The sequence below is a fragment of the Sminthopsis crassicaudata genome, chromosome 4 (assembly GCF_048593235.1).
Source record: "Sminthopsis crassicaudata isolate SCR6 chromosome 4, ASM4859323v1, whole genome shotgun sequence".
In the NCBI taxonomy this organism is placed as follows: domain Eukaryota; kingdom Metazoa; phylum Chordata; class Mammalia; order Dasyuromorphia; family Dasyuridae; genus Sminthopsis; species Sminthopsis crassicaudata.
In genome coordinates this window covers 37,856,545-37,878,282 of record NC_133620.1, presented here as the reverse complement: position 1 = coordinate 37,878,282, position 21,738 = coordinate 37,856,545, and the positions used below count along the sequence as shown (strand labels likewise).

At 39.6% G+C, this 21,738-nt stretch overlaps 1 protein-coding gene across 4 annotated transcripts in view; it reads left to right on the top strand.

The window, feature by feature from the left end:
• The first annotated feature begins 7,010 nt into the window (after positions 1-7,010).
• The window catches only part of SH3GLB1 (SH3 domain containing GRB2 like, endophilin B1), a 40,609-nt gene continuing 25,881 nt past the window's right edge, over positions 7,011-21,738 (top strand). For 3 of the 4 annotated variants that reach the window (XM_074266322.1, XM_074266320.1, XM_074266319.1), the window contains exon 1: positions 7,017-7,861. In XM_074266322.1, the coding sequence (XP_074122423.1) occupies positions 7,790-7,861 (72 nt within the window). In that variant the 5' untranslated portion in view covers positions 7,017-7,789. Of the gene's footprint in view, positions 7,862-21,738 lie in introns of all 4 variants that reach the window. The other variant, XM_074266321.1, reaches the window with a different exon arrangement.

The following is a 21,738-nucleotide window of genomic DNA, read 5'->3' as shown; positions in this document are numbered from 1 at the left end:
AGAAGGAACCATATCATCAATGCATTAATGTTCAAATCATTGATAAAAATGTTGAACAGAGTAGGGCCAAGGACAGAATCCTGAAGTATCTGTCTAGAGCGTTCCCTCCTTGTTGATCTTGATCCATTAATGTCTACATTCTTTGGATTCAAGAAGCTCTAAGTATATTTAATTATAATCCTTCTATCTTGTCCACAAGAATAGCATGAGAAACTTTGGCCTTCTCTTAATATACCTATTTTATAATTCTGTCAAAAAGGAAACGAGGCTAGTCTTACATGACTTGTGCTTAATGAACCTTAGTTGACCACATCCCTTTCCAAATGCTCACAGATTTATCCTTTTAATCCTCCTTTGTGTGCCTCTTGTAGTGAGTATAATGAAAAGAGCCCTGAATTTGGAATCAGGGAACATGAATTCAAATGGTGACTTTGCTTCTTCCTACCTTAAGCAGATCCTATGACCTCTCTGAACCAGTTTTTCCTCCACCATCTACAAAATGAGGAGATTGGACTAGATCAGTAGTATCATAGATAGAAATGGGTCCCTGAAAGCCATATATTGACTTAGAAAACCATTAATTTATTATATTAATATAACCTAGAAAAACCATTAATTAATTTACTATATGAATTTAATATAACCTATGTTGTAATGGATATTTATTTTGTTAATAATTTCCCAATTACATTTTAATCTGGTTGGGCCACAGTTTTGCTGTGACTTGCTGCCTAGAGTCATTGACACCTTCCAACTAGATGGTCATTGAAGTCCTTTCCAGTCAGGAGTGGGCTGGTAAATATTCTGATTTTTTTTTAAATGTTTAACAACTGGCTCTTTGAAAATTTTCTTTTAACAATGACATGCTTTTCATCTTCACTATTAGTATTTTCTCTATTATTAATCAACAAAACAATAAATCAAGTTCTGATCTGTAAGCTTTTGATTTCCAAAGCACGAATGCTCATAATAAAAATTTAATTATCCCTCTCCAGCCAATTCGAGCTGGCTGCATCACACCCCAGTCTCCAGATATAAATCTACGCTCCTACCAGATTGAAAATTAAGACAGGAGACCAGCTCTCAAATATTATCCTTTTAGATATTTGAATCCAGACCTTCTACTCTTTCCATCATACCACACTTGCCTCTCTAAATTTCTTAGTTTCTAAAATAAAAGAGATTGGACTAAATCTTCTCCTCTGTTCTCCTGTTCTTTCCTGTCCTTTTCTCCCCTCCCTGTAAAGTTGTGTACTTTTGTATCTTTGCACAGGAAAGTGCTAGGATATTTGCTGAACTGCAGTTCAGAGAAATATAGTAATAGCAGTGGGCTGTATCATGGGAATTAATTTTCCAAGAGAAGGAAGATCAATGTATGTTTGAAGGTAGAGAGAATGAAGTCAATAGGAAGAGAGTATTCTTTCCTCCAAAGGATTATTATGTAGGAGAACCAATCAGGGCAACCAGCTGATCTGTGGAATTATATCCCATTGTATACTTTGCTTCCTTCTCTTTTGGGAACATAGGCACCGACCACTTGATAAAATATACGTGCAACCCAGCAATTGGTCCTTTGGTTCCCGTGGGGTGGTGTTAAGGATGCCTGGTAATTAAGGCAGGAGGAACCTCTTCCCTCCCCTAGTTAAGTTATAAGAATTGCAGAAAGACTGTCTCTCCCACTCTGCCTCCCCTCTCTCTATTCCCTGCTCCTTGTCTCCCTTCCTCCCTCCCTTCCTCTCCCCTCCTATTTTTCTTTCTCTATCTCTCCGTCTTTCTCTTTATTTCTGTCTCTGTCTCTCTCGGCCAGTTTTCTCTTGGATTTCCAGTCCTTCCAGTAACAGAGTCTTTTCTTCCCTCTTCCCAGCAGCCATGACAGTTACAAGTGCTTATCTAGGGAAGTTTAAAATTGAACCTGAAATCCCTGTATGCTTTGTGTTTCTTTGCCTGATCAAAGGTCACTGAACAGCAAGAAACATTTCCTTTACCCCACTTTTGCAAGACAGTGGGATGGTCACACCCTGGATCTCACTGTATCCATTAATCCATTATCTATTTCCTTTACCTAAAACTCAGATAATCTCCTATGACTCCATCTTTTCCTATGTCTTACTCATCCTAGATCTATTCTTTGTAGTACTGATCTCTCGTACTTTCTCAGGCCATTACCACCACTCTGAATTTGTTTTTCTTTTTCCCCCTTCCTAATCTTGACCCTATCATAAATCCATACACTGTCATCAGCTCACAAGTCTCTGGATTCCTTTGTCCTGACTCTGCTTATCCCTTGCCTGGAATCCAGGAACCCCAGCCTAGAATACTCACCCTGCCAATACACTTTCTCTCCTCCTAATTAAGGACTATTGAGTGAAACTGGAGGAAATCACACAACTGTGGAAGCAATAAACTATAAATTTCAAGTTATCTTATTCTGATGGGGCCCTCACTAAAGAAAAGCAATTCTTTTATCCCTCCCTAATTAATTTACTGTCATGCTTCTCAGAAGCTATTCTAAACTTTCTCTTCTCTAATCCAGATTTCCCTTGTCCCCCCATCTCAGATGAGCAAACTGGCTCTTACTTTACTGAAAAAATTGAGGCCATTCACCACATGCTCTTCCTTTCCCCCTTCTCTTCATTTCAAAATCTCTTGACATCATCCCCCAACTCTAATCCTTAACCCCCTCTCTAACAACGACATGGTCTCTCTTCTTACCTAGGTCAACACCTCTATATGTGTTGATCCTGTCCTCTCCCATCCCTCCATGACCTCCCTCTCTCAAATCTCCGACTTCTATCCAGCCACACATAATTCTTTCCCTACAGTCTTTAAGGACACCCAAATATCCCCCATTCTTAAAAGACAAAACAAAAAAATCTTTGCTGGACATCACCTCAAGCTGTCATCCAATAGCTCTCCTCCCTCTCAAATAAACTCCTAAAGAAAAAGCTGTTGTTTCCCTTGACTTTCTTCTCACTATTTAATCCTTTACAATATGGCACCTGAGTTGACCACTCACTTGAAATTATACTCTGCAAATCAACTGTAAAATCTGATAGTTTTTCCTTAGTCCTCATTCTATTTGACTTTTCTATGGCATTTAGCACCGTTGACCATTCTCTTCTGGATATTCCTAGAATTTTTGCTAACACTACTTCCTGGTTCTCCTTTTATCTACTCCTTATCCATATCATTTGCAGACTCATCATTCATACTATGCCCCTAAACTGTAGGTGTTCACCAAGGCTCTATCCTATATTACACAATGACTACACAATATAGAGAAAGACAAAACTAAAAGGCAACAAAACACAGGTCAAATACAATGATAATATTGAAACCAAGCTATTAATACGGAAACACAAATCTGTCCTTTCCATCAATAATCAATAAACTGCAAAAGTGAAACTTATTCTTCAGAGAATGAAAATCAAAAGGGAAGAAAATACAGGGAAGAAAAAACCAAGCAAACAACCAACAAAAAGGTGAAAATATATGCTCTGTTCCACATTCAGTCTTTATAGTTCTCTTTCTGGATGTGAATAGCACTTTCCATCACAAGTCTATTGGAAATGCTTTTAATCATGTCATTGTTGAAAAGAGCCAAACACATCACAGTCAATCATCACACAATCTTGTTGTGTACAATATTCTGTTGGTTCTGTTTACTTTACTCAGCATCAGTTCATATAAATCTCTCCAGGCTTTTCTGAAATCAGTGTGCTCAACCTTTCTTATAGAACAATACTATTCCATTACATTCATATATCATAACTTATTAAGTCATCCCCAACTAATGGCATCCACTCAATTTCCAGTTTCTTGGAACTGCTACAAAAGGGCTGCTACAAATATTTTTGCACATGTGGTTTCCTTTCTTTTATGATCTCTTAGGATTCAGAACCAGTAGTGATCCAAGTATATGCACAGTTTGATAGCCTTTTGGGCATAGTTCCAAATTGCTCATCAGAATGTCTGGATTATTTCACCATTGCACCAACACTGCATCAGTGTCCTAATTTCCCCACACCCCCTCCAATATTTATCATTATCTTTTCCTGTCATGTTAGCCAATCTGAGTGGTGTGAAATGGCCAAGTTACTCTTTAGAGATGTAAGGACAAAGTGACAGGCGAATAAGATGGATTTGTTTGTCTATACACGAACATTTGTTTTTCTAATGTAATTTGTACATATGACAGCATCCCCTTTGGGCTTGCTCACCCTAAATCTCATTCTCGCTGGCAGGCTCTGTTCCCAGAGGACAGCTAACTCCTCCTCCTCTCAAGATTCTAGGGGGAAACCCTGTGAGGATTTTTTTTGAGGGGGGAAGGTCCTATTACTGTCATGGGAACATTGATGTATTCTCAAATATTAACTTGTTGATATCTTTTTTACAAAGGAACATTTACTAATGGAGTAAATAATGTAACATCTACTTTAGATGAAGAATGATGTGGATTTGCAGATTTGCAGATTTCCATATTTGAAGTTTTTTGCTCATCTTCTGAGGCAAAGTATTTCATGGTTTGAGAATAGGGTAGGTGAAGATATGGCAGAACATTCATCACATGCTGATGTGAAAAAGGAGAAAGAACATGAAGAGGGAGCTTGCAGAGGGCTTTCCTTATTCTTATAAATAACTGAGCTACTTGGCAAGAAATAATGACATCTGTCATTGCCCTTCTCAAACCCATGGCCTGGGAGCTTGGAGGGATGAAGCCTAAAGGGGAAAAGAAGCAAGGTATTTTATTGTGGGTATTTGCTAAAGCATTTTCTGAGGAAAAATATGAAGGAATTAGCAATCCTTGTCCCCTTTCCACCTTAGCTGTGTGCACCTGAAATCTCTTTCTAGGGATGACCTTTCATTCTGTTAGACTGCATCTGACTGATTTAATCTATTTTCTCTAAACACCTGTGGTTGACCTTGGTCTTTCCATTTCCTTTAAACACCTCTGGCTGACCTGGCCCTCTATCTCTTTGTGTACTTTAGTTTTCAGCTTGAAGGCAAAAGACAACTATTGAAGTCTCCTGGTAAGAAGGACCTTTTCCAGATCAAGGCCAGGATACTAACCCCCAATCTTTTGTTAAGAGAGGCCGCATACCAATGGAAAGAGCCCTGCATCTTGAATTAGAAATGACTAGGTTTGAAAATTACTGGGTTTCCTAAGCACCTTGGGCTTGCCTTTCATCTGTACAAAGATGAAGTTTGAATTATATCAGAATTTCTTAAACTTTTTTCCCCTCAAGATCCCTTTTTAGCCTGAGAATTTTTTACACGTCCTGCGTCCCAAATGTGAGTCAAGGTGATTCTGGCAGTGTTGGCATGTGCACAATGTAGAGTACGCTTGTCTCGTGTTCAGAATATCATGAGTTCAGAAACTACTATTGCCAAAGTTTTGGGGAAACTTATATTCAGTTACAAAACCCACGGTTTAAGAAGTTTTTAATTGGATAACCTCTAAAATCCCTCCCAATTCTAATCCTCTCAACTTCTATCATTATCCCTAATTGTAAATCGTATTTCTTGATTGCATGTGGTAAATATGTGATGAGCAGAAACGTTCCCCAAATTTCCCACTTATTAAACATATATTTTATAAATCCAGCTACCGGGCTGTTCACGCTATTCTTATTGCTTGAGGACCATTCATGGGTCAGTCTTTGTTTGGCAAAGTTCCTGCCCTTCACTTACCCCGTTGCGCTTCTCTGTGGCTGTGGTCTCCACATAGCTTAACCTGTCCGTCAGTTACGAGCATGTGTTACAAACCAGAACATCAGTCAAAAGTACTACAGGGAAATGTAATAGTATGAAATGGAAAGCATTGCCTCTGAGCTCCAAAGCAAGCAAACGACTTTACAAGGAAGGGATCAGGGAAATCTGGTCAGGTGTTCATCACGGAGATATGAAAAAGAGGGAGAAAAAGAAAGAATAAAAAGGAAGAGGAAGGGGAGGTGGAGGAGGAGGAAGAAGTGACGGAAGAGAAGAAGGGTTAACATCTTGACCACACTAAGCTTTGCAGCCATTTGAGTCTCACAACAGCTCTGTGGGGGAGTTATTTTAGGAATGCTAGTTTTAGAGTTAAAGAAACTGCAATTCAGAGAAATGATTCGCTCCCAGACAAATAAGTAGTCAGTGTGGGAATTTTAGGCCACAGCTAAGAAGGAAGCGCATCCAGCTGTCCCTGCATCCGAGTGCGAGGCTGTTTTAAGTACAACAAGAACCTCTGGAGGGAGGGTGATGGGTAGTGAAAGGCTCGAGTTCAAGACACACAAGGACCAATCCAAAGGCCTGGAGATGATTAGCATGGAGAAGACTGGATGGTTCTAGCTTTAAATATTTAGAATGAGATGGCCCAACTATGTGGAATGAAGTTGTGTAAAGACGGATCTAGAGGAATTTTTTTTTTTTAATTAGCATCAATGGTAAATTATCCAGAAGTAGCAGGCCCTCCCAGGGAGGCAGTCTGCTCCCCTCACTGAACTCTTCAGACAAAGGCTGGATGACCACTGTGACCTGGGGCTTCTTCTCTTTCTACACATTCTAAGCTGGCCCTTTTTCAATTATGATTAAGTTCAACTAGCATCTCTCTGAAGCGCCATCCTGCATCTCCAACTGCCTCCTGACCCCTTGGAGCCCACAGCCCCTTCGGATTCAACGTGTCCCTATCAGAACTCTTATTTTCCCCCTAACTTGCCTTCTCTTTCCTACTCCCCTATTTCTACTGAGGCGCCAGCCTCCTTCCAGGGACCTAAGTGCAAAACCTTTGTAGTTTTGGGCTCCCCTCACTCCCAACATATTCAATGCTGCAACCTGTGTAGCATCTATATAGGGAGGTGGGGGAGGGCGTCTCATGGCGCCAGCTGCGAAGAGGGGTGATCCCCCCCATCCCGAGCCATCAGCCCCTGGGGAACTCCAAGGCTGCAGCAGCGGCATCCACAACCCCTACTCCAAGCCACGTCCCTGCTCCGCCTCCTCCCCGCCCCCTCCTCTGCCAAGCCCCTCCCATCCCTGGCCCCGCCCCTCAAGCCCCACCCCTTTCACCTCTCTCCCTCCACTTCCCTCCTTTTTCCTCCCTTCCCAGGTTAGGCCCCGCCCCCGACCTTAGCTCCTCCTTCCCCTCCCCTTTTCTCCCCCCTCCCCTCCCTTTCCCTCCCCTCCCCTCCCCTCCCCTTTTCTTCCCTTCCTTTCCCCTCCCCATTTCCAGGATAGGCCAAACTCCTTCCTCCCCTCCCTACTCCCTCCCCTCCCTTTCCTCCCTTCTTCTCCCTCCTCGCTCCACTACCGGGCTAGGCCCCACCGCCTCTTCCTCCCATCCCATCCCCTCCTCCTCCTCCTCCTCTCCCCAGTCCCCCTCCTCTTTCCCGAACCCAACAGCCTCCGCTGCTCTTTCCCAGTCTCTGTCCTCTCCTTCCTTCTTTCTTTCCTTATTTCCCCTCCCCGCCCCTTCTCACTTCCCCAGGCCAGGCCCCGCCCCTGGCCGCTGCTCCTCCCTCCCCTCCATTTCTTCCCCCTTAGCGGGCTAGGCCCCGCCCTGGCCACAGCTGCTGCTCCTTCCGCCACCTCTCCCGCCCCGCTCCGCCTCCCCAAGCTACGCTCCGCCCCCTGAGGCCCCGCCTCTTGCCTCCTTCGCTGCTCTTCTCTCCTCTCCCGGGCCGGGCTCCGCCCCCCCCTCCCCGGCTCCTCTGCCCGCTCCCTCTGAGGCGGCGGTGGCGGCGGCTCCGCCCGGCTCCGGCTCCGGCCCCGGCCCCAGCCCCGGCTCCGGCTCTGGCTCGGCTCCGCCCGGCCTGACATGAGCATCATGGACTTCAATGTGAAGAAGCTTGCGGCGGACGCTGGCACTTTCCTCAGCCGCGCCGTGCAGGTAGCGCGCGGGACGGGCCGGGGCTGGCGGGCGGGCGGGAGGCCGAGGCCCGTGGCGGCCGGTTCCCCAGGCCCCGCCTCCGGCCGCTGACAGCCGGGCCCGGCCTGGCCTAAGGGGGGGCGGGGGCGGGTCGGTAACGGAAGGAGCTGCGGCCTCGCCCTTTTCCTTTCCCCGAGGGCCGCGGCCACCAGGGGGGGGCCTTTCCCGGAGCCCGAGGAAGGCCTGAGCCGGGGCCTGACCTCCTGACCTCCCCCGGGCCCTCGGGGACCCCCCCCCCCCCGCAGGGAAGCGTCGGGTTTGGGCCCAGGCAGCTGCTGGGAGATGGGGGCGCCCCGGGGACGCTGTGGGCCCTGGCTGGGGGCGCCGCGCTGGGAGTAGCCGGGGGCCGGCTCTGGCCGGGGGCTGGTCCGGGGGCTTGGCCTCGCCTTGGTGTAAGTCCGGGGCTTCCCTCGGGCCTCCGAGAGGGTCTCGTCCTCGCCGCCTCGAAATAGCCAGCCCCTCGGCTATCGGCCGGCGTTTGGTGCGGCTTAATTACGTTCTTCTGAGGAGCCCGGCGCTGGCGTGGAAGTTTTTCTCAGAAACTTTTGTTGTTGCTGTTTTTAACTGGAAATAAGTTGAGGTTTCGGTGGGAAACCCGCCGGGGGGTGTCCGAGGCCGGGGAAGGAGTGACCCAAGACTTTCTCAGGTCCCAGATTCCAGCTGGAAGGAGCCGGCTCCGGACTGGCCCTGGAGACGGAGAAAAGGAGCCGGAAAAATAGCCAGTCCGCTCCGGGCTCCTAAGCCCGCCCGTCCAGTCACCCCGGTGCTCCTTCAAAGTCCCTTGAAGCTTGGTGTTGCTTAGACATCACATTTAGGCTTGATTCTTGGTGAAATTTTTGAACCACCTCCCCCTGAATTTTAATGAAAATAGCTTCTTAAAAAAAAAAAAAAAAAAAAAAAAAAAAAAAGCCCAGTTCGACAAGACATCATTGGAGATTGAGTTTTTTTGTTTGAATCAGTTTTCTGGCTTCATGGTTACGATTAGAATGTTTGAGGACTTGGAGTAAACTTAAATTTATGGTTCTCGGTCATTCTCTTCTAATTCTCCTTCCTCTGGTCATTTTGTAACCCACTGAACGGGTTTCCTTGTTTATGTTTTGTTTTGTTCTCTTATAATTTTGTAAAAGCATTGTCTTCCTTTAGGATGATTGACATTTGATAAAGTCTATTTCTTCCAATGTGTATTCTTATGTTCCTAAGACAGGAAGCTCATAGAATTCTTACACATTTATGTTGTCTGATTTGTCTAATTAGTCTTTCTGGAACTTGAATCTTGTAGTTTCACTGAGAAATTCACATTTTCTATTTAGGCCACTAAGAGGTTGCCTAGAATTGTACCTTTGTTAAAAGCAAGAGACTTCTTCTGACCCAGCTAATTTCAGGTGGAATTTTAGTCATCGTTTCTTGGGAATTTACCTATAAATGGGTCAATGACAAGTCAAATTAATAATTCACTCAAATCAGAAAATGTTGATTAAGCATTTATTATGTGGTGATCATCGAGTATATAAGAAATAAAAAAGACAGTTTGAAATTTGTGCTTTTTGAAAGATGTGACAGGTAGATAGCAATGTCGAGGTGGAGCCAAATCCTAGGATGGAAGAGTTGAGCTAGAAAGGACCTTTAGGCATCTGGTTCTAATCAGTGGAATATGGACACACAGGAAGTGGCCAAAGTGCAACTTGAACCGGTCTTCTGACTCTTCCTTGTAAGAATACATGGCCTGATCACACAGGAAAATTGGAGAATAGAAAGCATACTTTTCCAATGGCCGCTGGAATCAAGGAAAGTTTCCGTCTGTATCTTATGTTTTAAAAAGGCTTGACTAGCTAGATGCTTTATTAAGTAAATCAGAACTCCAAGTGCCCATTAGGTCAATTTGTCCATTGGCCAAACCTCTAAATGCCAAATGCAGTTTTAATCTCTGTCTATATTTAACATTGTCTTTCTCCACATACTCAGTTCCATTTGGAGTGACTTGGTTTGATATATTTGGATGGAGTGGTAGCCTAAGGAGACACAACTGGAATTTACTATACTAACTAAAGAAGACAAACAGTGAAGTCTAGATGTGAGAGTATGCTTTTAAAGGGGAGGGGGGATTTAGAAAAGTAGAAAAAAGCTTTTGTGAGCTTTATTTATAGTTCAATCTCTTTTACTTGCCATTGATACTATTCTGTAACATTAGCTTGCACTTAATCTTTTTAGGAATAAATTTTAAATTATTAATATTAAATCAATATAAATATATGAAATATATTTTTAAAAGTCTCTAGAACCATTAAGAATAAAACTTAGCACCTTATTGAGTTAAGAGATCTCATGTGAGACTGAAAATAGTATGCTGATTGTTTAGACAGAACACTGCTTTGTGAAGCTTATTTCAAAAACAGCATTAAGTCAATAGATGAGATTTCATTCTATAGTTTGTTGACATCAGTAATCACAGCAGTTATAGGTAAGAGTCATAGATTTAGAGTTGGATTAGAATTCAGAGATCACCTATCCTATAATCATATACAAAGTCTGAGTTGCAATTAAAGCTTGACAATTGTACCAGACCAGATAAATCATAAAAAACAGTAGAAGGAAAAATACATTGTTATCTAGCTAAATATTAAGAATTTCCCATTACAATCAAATAACATTTCTTAGTATTGGGAAGAATAAGCAACAAACCAGAATTTGTAAGGAGCTCAAATTTTGTATTTCCCCTCATATGTAGTATATGTTTATTTTAATTTCCTCCAAGTAGCAGACCTTTTAAATTCTAGCAAAAAAATCCCATCTCCTGTCAAGGTTGCTCCTGACTACACTCAGCTGAGAGTGCCCTCTTCTTCCTGTAAACATTATCATCAATTTATTGGCACAAACTTGAGATCTCTTCTATGATTGTCTTGAACTATCAATTAGAACTTACAAGATTAATGTCAAAAATGTGTCTTGTCTTTCTTTGTTTCTTCTATAATAGAGGAGTGCCTTGTATACAATAGTAACTTGTTAAATTAAAAGGAGAAAATATATAATTTTCATTTAAAAGACATGTTAGGAGTTCAGGTGTAGTAGCTTATGCTATTGGCAAGGCTAAAGTTAGGGGATCTCTTAAGATTGGGGGCTGAGTTGTTGAGAGAGAGAGAGAGAGAGAAAATTGATCATATAATGCACTAGTCAGCCTGAGGAGGAAAATAAGCAGGCCAAAGCTTGTATGTTGATCAGCAATGAGAAGGCTCCCCTACTTTGAATCTGGGCAAGATCAGGAGACCTAGTTTCCCAACCTCACCACCAACACAAAAAAGTAGGATAGCAAAAGGAAAGCACCTTCATTTCTCAGAAGGACTAATTGCTTTCAAGATTTCACTCAAATACCAGCTTTTATATTAACCCTTTCCTGATTTTCCTTTTTCCCTTCCCCTTTGGGCCCACATCTCATCTTTTGCCCTTTCTCTCAAAACTACTTTTTATTCATTTTCTAAATTTCATTTTTATTTTTTCTCAACTAAATCTAAACATTTTTAAACATTGTTTTTTTTTTTTAATTTTGAGTTCCAAATTCTTTTCTCTCTTCTTCCCTTCCCCCCTCCTTAAGCAGAGAAGCAATTTGATATAGATTATACATGTGTAGTCATGCAAAACATTTCCATATTAGCGATGTTGTAAAAGAAAACACCTTGTATTCATTTTAATATATTATTTATATGCATATATACATATATATACACACACACACATGTTGTCTTCCCTATTGGAATATAAGCTCCTTGAGGGTGGGGATCATTTCACTTTTCTCTTTATTTCCATGGCCATGGGAACCCAGATGGCTCTGAGAGGAAAGTGAGGCAGATGACCCTGCACAGCCCTCCCTCACTTCAGTCCAATTCACTTGCATGTCATGGCATCACCTCCTTGATGTCATGGTCCTCAACCACAATAACAATATGTAGAGCTCCTCATAGATAAAATTTATATGATGTAAATCACCCTCACTTATTTAGTGTTTCATATATTTTTGTGTTAGGACATCTGTAATTAAGTACCTGTACCACTGATTGGGAAGTTATATAGGCTCAATATATTCTTTCAGTTTTGTATGTGGTTATTCCATAATTAACACAAGATATTTATTTTTCTTCTAATTTCTTAAAAGGACCAAAATGTCTGCAAGAGTCTTTTTATATTTTCTTTTTGAAGGCCATTTTAAAAATTATGCTTAATCTTGATATTTTAATAACATGAAGTAATTAGGAAAAAGTCCAGAGAAAAATTTTTGTTCTGCAACTGTAGTTTCCTTAGAATAGGGAATTTCCCCTCTACTGAATATGCAATAGGGAAGAATTAGGGAAACCCCTCTACTGGCTCAAATATGCATTTTGTAATTTTAGTGCTTTGCTTGTGGGGCTGACAAGTGATTTGCCTAATATTATCAAATCAGTGGGTATCAGTGAGAACTTGAATCTAGGTCTTCCTTAGACTGGCCACATCTTTATTCATTAAGCCGTTCACTTAATATGCTTTAAAATGCTGACAAAGAGCATTTATTAAAGGCTTATACTATGTGCTAAGCAAATTAATTGCAAACGAGACTATTTCCACTTTCAAGTAGTTTATATTTTAATTGGGGAAAAATAACACCTATGGATGGATAAAGCTGGAAGTGATTGAATGGGATTGTGGAAGGTTGCTACTGTATAGGAAGTTAAGATAGGGTAAGGAGAATAACTACAAAGCTGGAGTGCAGTGAGCATAGTCTGAACACCTCATGAAATAATCAAAGTTCTAATTATTTTAAATACCACTTTATACTGTACCCAAAATATGCTGAAAATAATGACACTTCCAGATCAACTAAATATATGTTGCCTAAAGACTGACTTGATTTAAAAATTAGATATAATCAAGTTATTTGAATAGGAAAACAAAAGTCTAGATATTGAAGATAAAGATCTGGCTCTAGGGTGGGCTAAAAGAAAAGTTAATGTAGAGAGTCATATATATTTAAAACCTGTCAAATTATGAGATTAGAAATCTTTCTGATTTTCTAATAGTAAATTATATCAGAATTTTCATAGTATCCATCCTCCAACAAACTTGTAATTCAAATCATTGTCCTTCCCTTGTGGAATTGATTGTTTCCTCCTTCATTAAATTTATTTCTCACGCAAGTTACATATTTTATTTTCTCCTGGCCCTGTGTTAGGTAGATCTAGTGGACCACATGCTTTTTTTTTGTAGAGACCTCAAGATAAAAAAAAAAAAAAATTAATTTGCTTTTTTATTAAAGGTTTTTATTTACAAAACATGTACATGGGTAATTTTTCAACATTGACCCTTACAAAGTCTTCCAACTTTTCAAAGTTGGAAATTTACAAAGTGTTCCAACTTTTCCTCTCCTTTCCCCATCCCCTCCCCTATATGGTAGATAGTCCAATACATGCTAAATATGTTAAAATATATGTTAGATCCAATATATGCACAAGAAAAATCAGATCAAGAAGGAAGGGAAAAAAATTGGGAAAGAAAACAAAACACAAGCAAACAACAGAAAGAATGAGAATGCTAGAATGCTATGTTTTGCTCCACGATCCTCTCTCTGGGTGTCTCTCTCTTGATCACTGAACAATTAGAATTTATTTGAATCATCCCATGATTGAAGAGAGTCACATCCCTCAGGATTGATTGTTGTATAGTCTTCTTGTGGCTGTATATAATGATCTGATTCTTTCTGCTCACTTCACGCAGAATCATTTCATGTAAGTCTTTCCAGGCTTCTCTGAACTCATCCTGCTGAAGACCAAAAAATTTTAAAAGAACATAACCTCCCAGACATCAGTCTGGCTTTTCCAGTGTTCTGAAAAAGCCTCTTCATTCCCTTTTTCTTCTTTTTCTACTCTTTTATAGTTAGGAATACTGCTAAAATATTTCATTTAGAACACTTTGTATAGAGGAATAAATAGAATTCTGCTTATCACTTCATCCTCTTTCATAATAGTAGTGAAATAATAGAAACGTAAATTGCAGTTTAATTCTTGGCATTTTTATATTCATGATGTTATAGTTCATTTCATCAATGAAGTCAATCAATGAACATTTATTAAATGCTTTCTGTTTGTTTTAGGGTCATTCTTTCACCTGTGTCTTTCCCATTATCTTATAGGTAATCCACCTAACACTCTGAGGGTCTTTACCTGTCTCCTTTGATGTTTCTGGGTTAACATTGTAGCAGTCGGGCTGTCTGTCTGATCTTATTTTTGTTACATGACCCAGTTACCTCTTTTCACTTCAGATCTGTCCTTAATGCCTTGAATGTCATCTCTTACATGCATGTTTTTGGTGATGTGTTGCAATTTTCTTGTCCCTGGCATGCATATTTCTCTTGTCTTTGGGTCCTTATAACAATTCTAAAGAAATTTCAGGTGCAGAAAAGTGGAGTTTTTATTTTATTTTTTCCAGAATTGATAGATTAGAGTGATTTTAAAAAGCAGAGTGTGTATTGGATAAATCTTATGTCATTTACGTGTCACTTAAGTGTCAGATACACCATAATTGGATCCAAATAAGATGGTATTGTTTTAGAGGTGGAAATGATGGTAGAGTTTATCTTGTCTGCTTGTTCACTTTATATAGGAGGAAGACAAACTAGGTGAAGTAATTGCCTAGAGCCATCTAGGAAGTGACAGAACCAGAGCCCCACCCCAGGCTCACTTTTCACAATACCACTTTTGACTGCACAGTTTGTAAAGTTTTCCACAAACTCATTCTGGTTGGTACTGCAAAAGTTTAAATTTTTAAAAAATTTTTGGTCCCTTGGTCTTACAGATGTGTGCTACTTGCTCCTTACAAACAGTACATTGTTGTATGTCTACTTGTCTTTATCCTGTGATATTCCTGTCCCACTCCTTATGTACCCAATATACTGGGATGTTTTAGTTTGATTGCACTATGTGTGGGGTGTGCACCTGTTACTTCTCATTCCTAGACCACATTACTTCTTGTTCTGATATATTTCTTTGACTTGGACTGCTTATGTGTACTATTCCCGTTTTATAGTATTCAGTAATCTATTTATGGCTACGGTGTCACTTTCCATTGCCCTTTCAGTGATTATAATTGTGTAAATCTCTAAATAACATAATCTCCCTGATTCATAATCATGTAACTTTACAAAAATTGGTTTGCAAAAAAAAATGGGAGTTTGTTTTCAGTGAGAAGCTTGGGATCATTGACAGTGCTGCAGATGAATGAACTCATTCTCTTATTTGTACTCAATTTTGGGTCTGGCTCACTGGACCAGCTTACGGACTATCTAAAAGATGACTAAAAGAGAGACTAAAAGTCTCTGGTACAATGCCTTGCCGAGCCCTTTTCAGGGCTGCTCATCCATTTTTTGTCTTCTTGGCCCTCAACTCTCACCTGTAGCACCAGGAAGTTGTAAGCATGCACAGTGACCACACCCAGTAAACCATTTTGGTAGATGGGTTAAACTAGATTGAAGTTTGAATTAAACCATCTGACCTCAAACCCATTAATGAATTAAGGGGATATCTACCCCATGCATATGAAGACTCCTCCCCATGAAGTAGATAAATAAAAACAGTTTGTTCATAATGTCCATGCAGGCAACTAAAGCAGGAGTAGTGGAATGCTTCCAGTTTGTTCTGACATTGAAAGCGCCAAGGTCATCCACTGCATCCTGGGTCATAACCAGTGATTCTTTTGACTTTTGTCTTGTCACTTGACCTCAGTGACACTGAAAGAGTGAGGCTGACAACTTGTGCATTTCAGGCACAAGTCAAGATACCACTTTGTCATATCATTGGTCCTCTTCAAAAATGAACTGATAAACGGATTCTGTTAACTGATAGACAATTTCTATGGGCTATTCATGCAACTACATATCCTAATCTTAATAAATGACTTTGTCATCCACTAGGTATTTCCTATTTGGATAGTTAAACTAACTCTTAATGATTTTAAATCTCATTTAGGAGGCTGTTCAGGGTTTCAGAACTTGTAGTCAGTGAAATCATTTGTAAATAAGCATCTTCACTTTCTATAAGGAATGCTTTTTATATATGGGCTCTGCATAAGACTACTTCTAAGACAGTTAAAAGCACCTTACACAAATATCTTCCTTATTTTATGCTTCATGTAATATAAATAACAAATCATTCCACAATATTATCTTGTTTGTTAAGGAATTCTTGATGATTTTAAAATATGTATAGAAGATATCTAATTGGAAAAGATATATAATACTAAATCAAATACCTTTTAATAGTCAAATAGTGGGATCTGGTATTTTCTGAAGTCACTAAAAAGGTTCAATGATGAAAAAAATTGAACCGATTAATGGAAAATATTCTTGTATTCTATGGTCTAAAACAGTTATCAAAGTGATTTTTTTTTTATTTTTGCCAAAATTTGCCATTAAGAGAACATTAGATTGGATTTTTATGACTTTGCTTTGATTTAGTATCATTGTAGATTAAAACAATAATATAAGAATGATAGATACCTGATATGTGAATTTAACACAAAAGATAAATTGGTAGAGATAGGAGAGGAGGTAATTACTTTACAGAAGGGTTCACCATGAAGTCCAGGGCATTTAAAATAGGCTTTCATTTAAAAAAAAATCCATTTAAAATCAACTCTCAGAGCTGGAAAAGCACCCTAAAGGTCATTTAGTTCAACTTCCTTCCTACTCAGTACAAGAAAATAAAATAGCTGGGTTAAACTCCTTATGCTTCATATATACAGCCATTTAAAATTGACCACATATTTTTTGACTTAACAGGATACTTTCATTCCCTAAACACATTCAGTCTATAAAAGACATTGTAAACATCATAGTAAAGATAATGTTTCAAAATGTTTAATGCTAAAGTGATTTTTACACATAAAAATTATAACGATTTGGATATAGTCCCATGTGTAGTAAAATATTCTTGGTAGCATTTTTGTAGTAGGGGAAAGAAAGTGAATGTCCATAAAGTGGGAATGGTGGCAGAATCACAGGTTTAGAGCTGGAAGACACCTTAGAAGTCATCTAGTTCTAATCCATCTCTGCTATCCAGAGAGCTTTTCCCAATGTCATAGAGATACTGGGTTCAGAACAAGAATGCAGATCAGAATCCTGGCTCCAGATCCAGCCCTCTCTCTACTGCACCACACTGCCTCCTTGTGGTTAAATAGATTAGGATATAAGAATGTAATAGACTATACCTGTGTTATAAGATTAAAAAATAGGAGAAATTTAGAGGCATGTGAAAAGACTTGTATAAACTGATGTGGAACCAGGGAAACAGTAAAAATCATAAGTCCAATAATTTATTTGCCAAAGCTTATTTTGCTACCAAATTAAATTTTTAAAAAATGAGTCAGCAGAACAGGTAATGAACACTTTAACCAGATGAAAAAAGGGCAGAGCAAATACAAATGGTAAGGTAGATGGGAGATATTGAAGAAGGCCTTGAAATACAGGACTAAATTTGTATTTTAATCTCCAGTTAGTGAGGAACCATTTCTTAATGTGATGTCTCAAATAGAAGGTGAGTTTGAAAGTCTCATTTTTTTTTTAATTTGTATCCCAAGTGTTTGATATTAGGAAGTGTTAATAATGCTTTTATTTTCTGTTCTATTCCTCAGAAGATTTTTCAGGAGGGAGCTGCAGGATCAGACTTGTATGCTCCAATCTAGTAGTACTCTATGGAATCTTAATAAATGTGGATATCGCCTCCAGTAATAGCAGATGGTACCTTGTCCGTGCCTGCCAATGTTATGGCATTGGTCTTTCCCCTCCTTTCTATAAGGTCAACATTAGGCATCCATCCAACATGTTCAATGCCTTCCTCAATGTTTTTTGACCTTACAAGGCTCCCAAGGAAGCATGGATAAGCTGCTGCTTATTCTTCACTTTGCCAGTCGACCAAGTGATGTTACCCAATGATATTACCTTCCTCTTCTGCTTCTTCTTTAAAGCCTTGTCATGACCACCATGCTTTTCTTTCTTATACTTGGAGTGAACCTCAGTATCAGTTTTTGAATATAAGAACCCTTGTTTTGGTAGCTACATGAAAAATAGGTTCTAAAAGAGAGAGCTGAAGTTGGAAGACCATGGAGAACTTGACTGAAGAAATCTAGGTCTGAATGGCATAAACAGTAGTAAAGAGAGCCATGAGGTATAGGTGAAGAGATTGGAGGGGGGACAGAACTGATGAAAATTGGCAGAGAAAGGAAGAACCTGAGATCACTCTGAAGTTTGAGACAGGATTATTTGAATAGGAATGCCCTTAATAGAAATAGGGAAGTTAGATGGAAGAATATATCTGAGGGTTAGTTAACTTATGGGAAAAGTTGAAGTATCAATGGGACTTCCAGTAGACAATTGGCAGTGTGGTATTAGATTGAGTATTATGGATAAAGGTGTATTGAAACTGTGCTTAAAAAGTGAATATCATTTTGATAGCCGAAGATGGTAAGGATGGGAAGGAGAGGATGATATATATTCCCCTAGGTGATACAGTGATAGAGCACCGAGCTCAGATTCAGACTCATCCTCCCAAGCTCAAATCTGGTCTCAGGCACCTCTTAGCTGTGTGTACCTGGGTGTAAGTCCCTAAATTCTTTTGGCTTCAGTTTGCTCATCTTTCAGGTAAACCGGAGAAGGATGTGGCAGTATCTCTGCTAAGAGGACATGGAAAGTTGGAGAGGACTGAAACAAGCAGCAAAGAGCATAGCATAAGCAGAAATGTGGAAATGATTTGTGTATATGTTTGGGAATGTGGCAAGAAATCTCTGGCCATCAGTTAACATTTTCTGAGGAATTTTTTTTTTTTTTTTTTTTTTTGTAGTCCAAGCACTGTATGAAGCTTTGAGGATACCATGAGAGCCCCAGTCCTCAAGGAGCTCAAAATCTGATGGGGGTTGGTGGGGAAACACAACTGGTACACACATTTGTACAGTCAGGCAATATACAAGATAAATAATAAATTATTAAATGAGGAATAACAGCAGCTAATATTTTTATATGACATTCAGCCAAGCCTTATGCTAAGCACTTTGCAATTATCTTATTTGATCCTCACCACAATCCCCTAGGATGAGTGTTGTTATCCCCATTTGATAAATGTGGAAACTAAGGCAAAGAGAGGGTAGGTGACTTGCTTAGGATGACACAGCTAGTAAGTATCTGAAGCAGGTTTTAAACTCGTGTCCCTGACTCTAGGCCTAATGCTCTATCCCTTATATGGTCAGAGGAGAGTCTGTGAGACAGCCAGGAAGCCAGTATTGCTGGATGGAAAAGTACATGGCAGGAAGCTGTAAGAAGCCTGGCACGCAGGCTGGGGCTCGATTTGGCAAGGGTTTTTGTAGTTTGTATTTATTTTGTATTGTAAGCAGAGGATTTTACATTTAATACTGGAAATAATAGGAGCCACTGGAGTTTTTTGAGTAGGGAGTGATATGATCAGCCCCGTGCTTTAGGAAAATCGCTTTGGTGGCATGGAGAATGAATTGGAATGGGGAGAAACTGGAGGAAGAGGGACTCCCCAGCAGCTAGTACATGAGATAGAGGGTCTGCATCAGGGGGGAAGGAGGAGGAGCGAAGGAAGGCAAATTCATTTTGATGGATATGTGTCTCCTCGGTGTAGGTGTCCCTTCTATCAGATTGCTGTGCTTGCATACCTTGCCCACATTCCTGATTTTTTTCAAGGCTTTTTTAAACCCAAGTGAGCTGACTTTCCAACACTCTTGTCTCTCACTTCCTAACTCACTTCCTTTTCTGATCCTTGATTCAAGTGATTTTCTTTTCGCTGAACCTTCTCCCCCCATTTTTTTCTTTTCTTCTTTTTCTTTGTTGTTGTTTGTTTTTCTAACAGCGGAGGAGATTGACCGAGTCATGGAAAGCTGTCACCCAGGACTATACCATGATTCAAGTCCAGTTGCCCTATACCTAGGTCTCTCCATCAGTCTTGGTTTCCCTGTAGCTTTTGGTCTTCGGGATAAAATTTGTTTTTGTTAATTCTTATTTCTGTCTTGTATGTGAGTATTCCCCTCTCCCCTGAAAAGCCAAGTTAACCAGTGAGATCCTTGTCTATCCACTTTGGATGGATCCATCTATCCATCTTTTTTTCCCCTCAAGACAATGTTATTTTTCTTTGAATTCTGAAGTCAGAGTAGGATATCTTTTAGGAAATTGCAGTAGTTGTTATAAAAATTTGGGTAATTATCGGGATTCAATCCCATAATATTTCAAAATGTTATTCTTTTATTAAATGCCTTTAAGCTCACTAGGTTAACCTACTTATTGTGACTTATTTTGTGGTACTTTCTTGTATAGAGAGAAATCACCTAGGAGAGTAGAAACTCACTCAGTTTCTGTTTTTGTTTTATATCCTCTTTAGGTTTTCTCCCTTAGGTTCTCAGTATAATAATTATAGTAATAATGGCTCATCTAGTTTTTTCCTATTTTACACAGTGCTTTCACGTGAATTATTTCATTTAATCTCCATAGTATCTTTGTTGTCTGAGTAGGTGAGTTGTTCCTGTTTTACTAGTGAAGAACCTAAAACTCAGAAGGGGTTAAATTACAGGTACAAGGTCATGCAAGTAAAGTAGAGTCAGAACCGGAACCTGACCCAAGTCTTCTGACTTCTAAAGGATTTGAGTATGAACTCTAGTATTGGAATCAAATAATCCCCTTTAATCCAGAGATATAATTAACTTTTTCTCCTATTCTAATATACTTTTCCCCACTATGATTATGCATATAATAAAGGAAAACTCAATGCCTTCTGGAAAACTAAGTGTAGAGTAATTAGGTAAGTTGATTTCTCTATTCATGTTGACAAGAGTTCATGGAGTGAGAAAAAAAAATTTCCATAAATATTGAACTCTCAAATTCCTTGGGCTTTAAAGTATTTTTACCAAAAAAAAAAAATTAACCTTGACTGCTTTCCAAATGAACCCATTGGCTATTGAATTTAAGGATAATTAAAAAAAAAAACAACTATTAATGGTCATTTCCAGTTAAATAAATCCACAATTTCTAGAATATAAACATATAGCTTTTCAGGTTAATCTTAAAAGTGGGAGAAAGAAGCAGTAGTCTTAAATTCCCACCCACTACCCAGTGGTTTAGGATTATATGGACATATCCTGCCTACTCTGGGGGAAAGGTCACCAGTCACACCCCTTTCTCTAATCCTTTCTGGGATTTAGAAGGAAATAGAAATCAAGAAGGATTTCAAGATGATATAATGGAAAATACACCAAATAAAAAGGGAATTCTAAACCTTAAGGGTGCCCACAGGCAGTGGCTTTGAGCCTGGGAATATCCAGATTTCTCCAAAAAAAAATCTTTTTTTCATTTAAAATAAGATTTAATTATTTTTAAAAATATTTAATTAAATTCTGGTTTCTTTTGTTCGAATAAAAAATGTATTTTATGATTATTGAAGAAATGTTTGCTGTAAAAGATAAAATTTTTGAATTCCCTCACACTCCCTGAAGAAATGAGCCACACATTCCTGTGGTATGATTATGGTAAAGTTTTTCCTCACTGTGCAGTGGACTTGACAATAAGTGTACTACCTATCTGCATAGTGACTGTGAATGCTTGTAAACTATGAAGCACCATGTGTAATTTTGTTACGGATCAGCAAATAAACATTTATCTCCCCAATATAGCAGGGTTCCTGGCTGCTGCTTTCTAGTATAGTATCCATATAACAAGGTGTTCCAGGTGACTTAAGTCTTCATACCTTGAGACATTGTACAAAGTAGAGCTTAATGCTTATGGCCTGAACAGCCTGTGGCTATAAATTACAAACTGTTAAATT